The sequence below is a fragment of the Pinus tabuliformis genome, chromosome 4_2, assembly GCF_031772625.1.
Source record: "Pinus tabuliformis cultivar Carrire ecotype Pingquan chromosome 4_2, CPIR1, whole genome shotgun sequence".
Lineage (NCBI taxonomy): Eukaryota > Viridiplantae > Streptophyta > Pinopsida > Pinales > Pinaceae > Pinus > Pinus tabuliformis.
In genome coordinates this window covers 729065613-729075321 of record NC_142304.1, presented here as the reverse complement: position 1 = coordinate 729075321, position 9709 = coordinate 729065613, and the positions used below count along the sequence as shown (strand labels likewise).

At 37.0% G+C, this 9709-nt stretch overlaps 1 protein-coding gene across 1 annotated transcript; it reads right to left on the bottom strand.

Moving 5' to 3' along the window:
• Nucleotides 1–2240: 2240 nt before the first annotated feature.
• On the bottom strand, nt 2241–5636 carry LOC149171664 (uncharacterized). The gene is made up of 3 exons (XM_089426046.1): nt 4253–5636; nt 2725–4006; nt 2241–2397 (listed from the first exon to the last, which is right to left on the bottom strand). The coding sequence occupies exons 1-3, from the start codon at nt 5634–5636 to the stop codon at nt 2241–2243; spliced, it is 2823 nt and encodes a 940-aa protein (XP_089282172.1).
• Between the last annotated feature and the right edge of the window lie 4073 nt (nt 5637–9709).

Genomic DNA, 9709 nt, shown 5'->3' with positions numbered 1-9709 from the left:
AAATTCTTATTTCAAAATATACAAGGTAAGCATAATTAAAATACAATTTTAAAGTTCTTACTCCAAAATATACAAAGTGACCCTAACAAGTAAGTTTGATTACACGATAAGTATAAAACATTGTAAATTTATACTACCTAACTCTTTTTAAAAAGTAAATAGCTAAGTTGATTAAATTACATCAAATTACATGAACTGATCTATTCCACAGCCAAACTTCCAGACATATTTGCAGTGTCAATCTCCCTGTGAACAAGTAAATCATGACATATACCAAGAACTCCTAAGCTAAGGGAATTTTAGTGTTGAAGGAGTAAAAAATTTAAGATATTCCCAACCCAACACAGAAGCATATTCGCTCCAAGTCGATAACGTATCACTTTTAAGACGTGATGAACCTTCTTCTACACTTCCTGTAAGAATCTTAAACAAGCCTTGAATATGTGGAATGGAATATCAATCTAATGGTTGTATCCCATGCTTTCAATAAATTTAACTAAATCAAAATATTTATTTAATTATATCAAAATATTTATTAATTAAATTCAGTTTTAATTTACTATTTTAATTGAGTTTTAAGAAACTGCCACAACCGAATTCGAATTAATCTTGCATGGCATAAACAAATGGCTACGACCCCATGCCACTTTTCCTTGAATGGCAGAAACAAGTGGGGGCATCCCAATGCCCCCTGTAAAGTAATTGAAACGACTGGAAACAAAAACGGCATCCCTATGCCACTTGCAAAGTAATTGAAATGACTGGAAATTTAATTTGAATTTTGAATTCATTATTCAAGCAATAATAAAAGAGGTGAAGAGAGAGAAATTAATCTCAGTGGTTTATGGTGTTAGATGACTACGATTATTCTATCCCAATGAAATCATTTATTTTTTTCAAACATTTTGCAAAGCCACATCCGGAGGTTGAAATAGATATGCCTATCCATGGATTTAGTTTGACTAGCCATCATATGTCAAAATATTGTTTCATGCATATTAAATAATTTCATTTAAAGTCAATTTGGGGAGTGCAACACTAGAAAGGTCTCGGAGGTCAATTCTAAATATTGACTTTAGGTGAATCATTGCTCATCTTAAACATTATTTAAAACATGAAAATGTTGTATTTCGTTTGGTATTTTTTATCAGGCAAGTAGTATGAGATTTTGGCATTTTTCATGTTGCAGGTAATATGGAATTTCATGCTTTATTGTATTTTCTTTTTTTTACGTTCAGTGCCATGTGATTCTATCCATTTTGTATTTTTGGGTATATGAAGTTTTCGATATTAAATTTTTTTACATTTTATTATGACAATATTGAAAAATTTAATTTATTTTCATTTCATTATGACAGATAATGTTGCCTAAGCATTTTTTAATATCTCTTATAACAATGAGTCCATGATATTAGTGTACATCATCTAGGTTTCCCATTGTGTAAATTTTGGGTATATGAAACTTCCATTATTAGATTCTTTTATATTTCATTATGACAATGTTGAAAAATGTAATTCATAATTTAATTCATTTTCGTTTTATTGTAACAAATAATGTTAACGAAGCACTTTTTAAAGATATTTCATATAACAATAATTTTACTATAAAAGCTTACAGGTTTCACATTTTTTATCTAGGTTTTACAATTTTTTAGTCGACATTGTCACTGCCACTTTCCATAACTTAATAGGTAATTTTTAAGAGGTTGTAATGTACTTTTTCAAAGGGAAAAATATTTATTTTTCTTATTATTTCATTAAAAAATTTATTTATCTCATTGTTTCATTAAAAAATTACTAGCTTAGAATAAAACATAAATATATTGTAACATTATTTAAAATTTAGATTGACCATAATATTTCATAATAATTTATATTTATTTTTATATATATAGGTTGGATCAACGGTATAGTTAGATATGTTGATTTAGACTAGTATACATAATTAGTTTTTTTTCCAAAGAAAGAGAATTCATAATTTCCATTAAAAGAAATTACATGCTGTTGATGCCATTGGCATATGCTATAGTGTGGTTTTCACCACTGTTCAAAAAATAACAAAATTACATCAAAGTGCTCACAGAGATACGGTGGATCTGTATCCCTCAGAGAAAGATGCAATGTCTCAAAATTACAAAAAGGCAGGTCTGTAAAGTATAACCGCTATACATATGCAAAAGGAAATAAAATAACTGAGCTGAGTCTGTTATATACAATATATATCAATGCAGAGCCAAAATTTAGTTGGGTGCATTGTCACCCTGTGGGAGGCCATCCATATATGGGCGATGGAAAAATCTGTGCATCCCTTCCGGCTTGTGTTCCTCGATCAGCCATTCTCCTAGAGGACGATCCGCCGCTTCTTTCGAGAGTCGGTCAACAGTTGAATTTCTTTCCCTGAAAATGTGAGAAACAGTGATCTGGTCAAAATGTGTTTTGAAAAAAACAATTTCTTCCAAGATATGTTTCAATGAATATGCATGACAGATGGATTTGTTGTTAACCCAATCAATCACAATCTTAGAGTCCCCAAAAATTTGTAGATGCCGACAGTTTTTGGACAATGCAAAATAGAGGAGATGTCTCAGTGTAATTAGTTCAGCATGGTTGTTTGTGCCAGGGCCAAGTCCCATTCTCAGGTGAAAATAGTGTGAGTCTGAAAGATGAAATAGAATGCCCCCCCCACATCCTTGTCTCGGCGCTGCCCCATCAAAGTATGCCCACGGTATATTCTTGTTTATGATTTCTGGTGTAATATTCCTGGGGGTGATCTGTTTATTTTCAAAGGGGATCTCCGAATATGTTGCACAAATGGAAGGTGGAAGAAGGTTCCATTTTGTAATACAATCCTCAAAAATGATTGCATTCCGTCGATTCCAGATGTGCCAGGACACCAATAGCGTTAAGTTCCTGGACTTGCCTGTAGCCACTGCGTTCCACCACAGCTCCCAAGCCGTTGGTATCTCATCCCCCTGCCAAGCTGTATTGATATTGAGAGCCTGAGTGACCTGGTTCCATATATCCTTTGTGACATCGCAGGTAAGAAATAGATGTGGAGTTGTTTCTTCCTCTTTCCTGCAGAGGACACACCAAGTCGGTCCTGCAAATGTTCTTTTCCTGAGATTGGATCCAGTGGGTAATTTATCTGCAAGGATGTTCCACATGAGAAGACGAGTTCTTGGTTGAGCTTGAAGGTGCCAGAGAGCTGTCCACCAGCTTTTATGCAGGTCGGGGTTCTTTGCCTCAATCAGTTTATAGTAGCCTATCTTCGACGCATAGTTACCAGATTTGGCAACCGCCCAAATAAGCTCATCCTCATCCTCTTTTAGCCTGACATGTGATTCTGTTAAAGCTTGAATGTAGTCTTTCCAGTTTAAGTGCCATTCATCTGTCAGTTGCCACTGTCGGTCTGTTATCCATGCCTGGGTGAAGATGGAAGAGTGTTGCTGATCTCCAATCTGTGCTAGATATTTAATGCCTCTGTTATTGAGATATCGAACCAGCCCCTCCGGCAGAATGTGCGCATTCCCAGAACCGGGCCAAGGGTCTAAGCCTATGCGGACTTGTGATCCATTTCCAATACGCCACAAAAGATTGTCTCGAATAAGAGGCATGGCATTAAGGATGGCCTTCCAGATCACAGATATGCCTTGTCGGTTCCATTGAGGTCTACGGAGCCAATCAATGATATTTGAGGGCCAAATATACTTCTGATGAATGACTTCCGCCCAGAGACTGTGCTGTTTGAGTAGAGACCAGCCTTGCTTGGCAGTTAACGCTTGTGCAAATTCCGAGAGAGCTTTAAGTCCCCACCCTCCCCATCTCTTTGGAGTAGTGACTGTTGACCATCTTGTCCAGGCAAAAATCTTCCATTTCTTGTTCCCATTCCATAGGAATCTGTTGCATATTTGTTGGATTTTTTGGAGGATGCCCTTTGGGATCCATGTGAGGGACATCCAGTACACTGGGGTAGCCTCAAGGACAGATTTGATCAGCAAAAGTCTACCTGCTTTAGATAGAAGACGATGTTGCCAGCAATTTATTCTTTTTTCAATTTTGTTGATGATCCAAGACCAGTGCTCGATTTTGTACCCATCCGGCCTTAGTCTAAAGCCTAGGTATTTGAATCCATCCAGCAGATTGATTTCCAAGAAGGGGAAATGCTGTGACGCCAGTAGAGATTCCTAGTTTGTGCACCCCGCCATTGACCTGGTAGATTTCTCTCTGTTGATCACCATTCCCGTAGCCTTACAAAAGAGTTGAAGAATATCATTTAGAGCAATGGAGTCCCAGACACTTCCATTCAAGAAAATTAGAATGTCATCGACAAACAGTAGATGAGTAAGATAGTACTGCTCAGTGATTTTAAGTCCACTGAAGTCTCCATTTCTTTTTGCAGATGCTATGAGTCTGCTGAGCCCCTCCATGACAATAAGAAAGAGGAGAGGGGAGAGAGGGCACCCTTGTCTGATTCCTCTGCTGATGTTGAAGCGAGTGGAGGCCGCACCATTTATGAGGATAGCGTATGAGACAGATGATATGCAACCCATAATCCAGTTAATGAGAGTGTGGGGGAAACCCAGATGTGTGAGTATCATCTTCAAATAGAGCCAGTTTACCTTGTCAAAGGCCTTAGCAAGGTCGATCTTCAGGGATATGCCTTTGAGGTTCTTCTGCTTGATGGAATGTAGGGCTTCCTGGGCAGTGCCTATGGCCTCTTGGATGTGGCGATTTTGGAGGAAGGCAAATTGTTCAGCTGAAATATGTGCGGACAGAATAGGCTTTATGCGATTTGCAATAATTTTAGCGATGATTTTGTATAGGCAATTACATAATGAAATGGGACGGAAGTCATTAAAGGATGAAGGGTCATCGGTTTTGGGTATCAGGGCAATGAGGGTGTAGTTCATAGGGGGGTGGATGTGCCCAGTGATCCGCCTCTCCTCAATGACCTTCAATAAGTCCTCGCCCAACAAATCATAGAAAGCAAGATAAAACTCCACTGGCCATCCATCCGGCCCCGGACTCTTATCCTTCTTGAACCATTTGAGGGTGCTTTCCAACTCCTGAATGGTGATTGGTTGAATGAGATCTTCAATATCCTCTTGACCCACAAACCTAGGAAAATGACCTGCAAGATTGATGATGTTCGGTAGATTGATGTCATTCGGAGCAGTGAATTGTTGCTTAAAATGTGATACTCCCAATTTTGCAAGTTGTTGATGCGTGGATGCCCATCCATCTGGTTCAACTGGCAATTTCCAAATAGTGTTTGCTGCCTTTCTGCCATTGGCAAGATTATGGAAGTATTTGGTATTACTGTCACCAGCTTTGAGCCAAATGGCTCGGCTTTTGAGCCTCCAAAGCTCCTCCTTTTCTTGTAGTATCTTTGTTTTTTGTCCAAGCAGCTGGTTCAGTATTGATTTCGAGGCATCAGTAAGATAGCCTGTCCCTTTTTCGTCTGTCAATAGGGCTATTTGTGCTTCAGTGTCATTTAGTAACTGTGCATCACTGTGTCGCTTTCTCCTCGCCCAGGTCTCAGTTAGTTTTTTTAACTGATTTAGCCTATCACAAAAATCCGCTGCCTTCCTCTGCTCTCTCAGGGGAGGTTGAGATGCCCAAAAATCCGAGACCATATTAATGAAATCTGGCTCTTTAAGATATCCAGCGAAAAATTTAAAAGGGGAACGGGGCTTTATTTTTTTGTCGCTGACCTGTAGAAGAATCGGGTGGTGATCAAAGAGACCACCAGTGCTGACCCATTGTCGATATAGGGGAAACAAAGGGATTAGTTATTAGTATAGGTTTTAGGATAAAGTTTGAAATTATGGATAAGGAAGAAGATTAAATTATTAGTGGGAAGGGTTTTAAACCATTTCAATGGGCATTCACATCTTTCTTTTTCTTTTTCTTTAGTATGAAATCATAAAAGTAATATATATATATATATATAAGTTTGAAATTGTAGATAAGAAAGAAAATTGAATTATTAGTCTGAAGGGTTTTAAACCATCACAATGGACATTTATTTTTTACATTTGCATTAATATCCAATCATAAGATTAATATATGAAATATAAAGTTGTAAGAAATTATATATGTGATTATGAGATTTCTTCTTAAATATGATAAGAGAAAAGACAAGAGAGGAACAACTAACCTAAGAAAGCTAAAGGGTAGGGGCACTTGACTTTCTAGCTATAAGGAAGTAATTCATCCTCCTATATATGAATTCCCCACAAAGGAATAGGGTTCTTTGGCTAATAATGAAGAAAATGTTACCTAGATTTCCATGCGAAGCATGAAAATGAACTAAAGAGCTTGTTCCTTGCACATTGCCTAAATTTTGGTTTTCAAATCTAGGTTTCTAAGGTAATTACCAAGTTTTTTCTTTGCCCAATCTCTCTAATGCTTTGTGCTTTCTTCTTTAGATTTTTTACTAAAATGGTTTCTCTCTGTTTTGAGTAACTACTCTATAATTTTTAATGACTGTTGTGTTTACTTATTAAGCTATATTTCATTTACAAGTATAATATTGGAAGTTTCCCTCATATAATCCAAACACTCCCTATTTTCTATTTTTAATATAAGATTATATTTTGAAATTAGAGATCTATAAACATCATTATTTTGGTGTAACAATGTTGCAAGGAGTTGCTAAATCTATTCTTGTATTTAGTTGGGTTATCCTATAAAGGGGCCAATATGCACGTTACAAACCTACGGAAACCATCCCGGGGCTATTTAAACCCATAACTCAACATCTACAAGCCACACAACCATTTTCTTATTGATTAAGAGGCTATATGCATTTGTGCGAGGGTTATCTTGCTCAGGAGAGTAGTCATGGGATAGTTTAATGAATTAACAATGTTTTCTTTGCACTTCCTTTAAGATTTTGGAGTCACACCTTTCTTGCAATTACTTGAAATCTTCATAGTGTTCTTTTCATTTGGAAACCATTAAACTTTAGTTTATTTTCTTTTTCCCTCAATAATTTTGGTTTCCTTTCTAGACTAAGACTTTAACTCAGTGTACTTTGTGAATGGTGTTTTGACCAATGTGTATGGCATTGGGTTGTCTCTTTTATTCTTACCACTATCTCATGAAACTATCCCTTGTATACGTCAACAAATGTTCATCTATTATAGCATATAATAACGGGCATTGAACAGCGAAGTATAATTTGGCTATGAGCATAGATAACTTGTAAGGGCAATCATCACCAAACCAATGAATTGCCATTGACTTGAGTTACTAATTCCAGCAACCAAGGTAGTTTATTATTATATCTTGCATCTTAGTCTTGAACATTCTGACATGGGAAGGGGATATTTGCTAACGGCAGGTATGACTCCTCGACAGGCTTGGAATTTGACGTTTTATAGGATGTATTTCGCATTTCAGAACGTACTTGACGGCTGTGGTAAATTTTTCCACGTCAGGTTTGACGTGTTTTATAGACCAGCAAACCGTCAAAATTATGTCCAGTGTGAAATTGGTAAAGAGATAAAAATCAGACTTGAATTAAAAGAAGGAGTTGCAACTCACAGTTGAGTACTGCACCTGGAGACTGCACTCAAACAAAGAAGAGACTCTCTCTCCGTTCACTCTACCATTACATCAAATGAATATTACAATATTAAATACATCACTAGAAATCAGGTAGTTGTAAACAAACTCCTAAACTCTAGGAACAAATCCTAAACTAAGGAGATACGTTACAACTATGTAACCATTTCTCCATTAATACAAAATAATATTGATTATTTTTAACTCCCCCCCTTAATGGAGAAGGGGTTATCTTGAACTCCTAGCATCCCTCTAAATAACTCAAACTTTACACGCCCTAGAGGCTTAGTGAAAATATCAGCTAAGTTATCAAAAGTTTTACAATACTCCACACATATTTCTTCTGACTGTATCTTTTCTTGAACAAAATGAAACTAAGTGTTAATATGCTTGGTATTTTTATGAAAAACTGGATTGTATGCAAGCTTGATGGTACTATGGTTGTCAGTTTTGATACTAGTTGATTCTTTCTGTCCTTCTCCTGCATCGTTGAGAAATCTTCTCAACCAGATAGCTTCACATGTGGCTGCACACAATGCTTGGTACTCAGCTTCACATGAAGATAGAGCTACAGTACTTTGCTTTTTACTGCTCCATGCTATAACCCCGGATCCAATACTAAATGCGTAACTTGTGATAGATCTTCGATCATCCAGGTTACCTGCCCAATCGGAATCTGAATAACCTGCTAGAATAACATCAGAAATGTCAGTGTACAAAATGCCATAATTACAAGTACCACTAAGATACCTCAACACACATTTTGCTGCAATCCAGTGACTTTCGAGTGGTTTTGACATGAACTGGCTCAACACACTAACAGAATATGCCAGATCTGGTCTAGTTGTCGTCAGATATATCAAACTGCCAACTAGCTGTCTGTACATAGTGGCATCCACCTGTTTAGTGCCATCATCACTGCTTAACTTTAAATTCTGTTGTAATGGTGTTGCTGCTGATTTGCACTGCTCCATTATGAACCTTTCCAGCAAGCTTCTGGCATACTTCCCTTGAGTGAGAAAAGTTTGTCCAGAATATTTCCATACCTCCAATCCCAAGCAGTAATGAAGGTCTCCAAGGTCTTTCATCCCAAACACTTGTGACATTTGCTGCTTGATTTCTTTGATCAGATTGTTAGCATTTCCTGTTATGATCATATCATCCACATACAAAGAAATCAAAACAATTTTCCTCTATTTATTTAACTTGGTATACGGATTTGGATCGTTCAAGCTCCTATGAAAGCCATGCTATATAAAAAATGAGTCAATTTTCTCATACCACGACCTGGGTGCCTGTTTTAAACCATAAAGTGACTTATTCAATTTACACACTAAATGCTCCTGCCCCTTTTTCACAAAACCTTGAGGCTGTACTAAATAAATTTCTTCCTTCAATTCACCATTTAGAAATGCAGACTTAACATCTAGCTGGTGTAGCTGCCATTTATGTTTTGTTGCCAAGGAAATTAGCATTCTAATTGTGTTTAATTTGGCTACAGGAGCAAAGGTGTCATCCAAATCTATTCCTTCTTGCTGTGAATAACCCTTTGCTACCAGTCTAGCTTTAAATTTCTCTATACTCCCATATGCATTTATTTTTGGTTTATACAACCATTTACACCCTATGGGGGTTTTACCTTCAGGCAACTCAGCTAAATCCCAAGTATGGTTTCTATATATTGATTCAATTTCCTCATGCATTGCAGCCCTCCATGCATCTGATTTACTTGCTTCCTCATAATTTGCAGGTTCTACAATGTTTAATATTTTAGACATTAAAGCATAGTCTCTCAATTTAGCAGGTAGTCGAGTCTTCCTACCTGATCTCCTAGGTAGGGGACTTACCTCAACTCTGTCTATTTCAGCGCTTTCCGGGCTTGCATCATCATTTATTACATTATCTGCTACTTCTTCTTCTTGTTTCTGCTCCTGCTCTTCATCTTCCTCACTGTTTACTTCTATTAGCAATGGAATGTGGCTATCACTGTTAGAATCCTCCTTTCCTTCTTTAACCTGTTCATGAAAAATAACATCTCTGATTGCAGAAACCTTGTGAGTCACAAGATTATATAACTTATATGCCTTATACTCAGTGCCATATCCAACAAATATACATTTCAGGGCTTTGGGGTCTA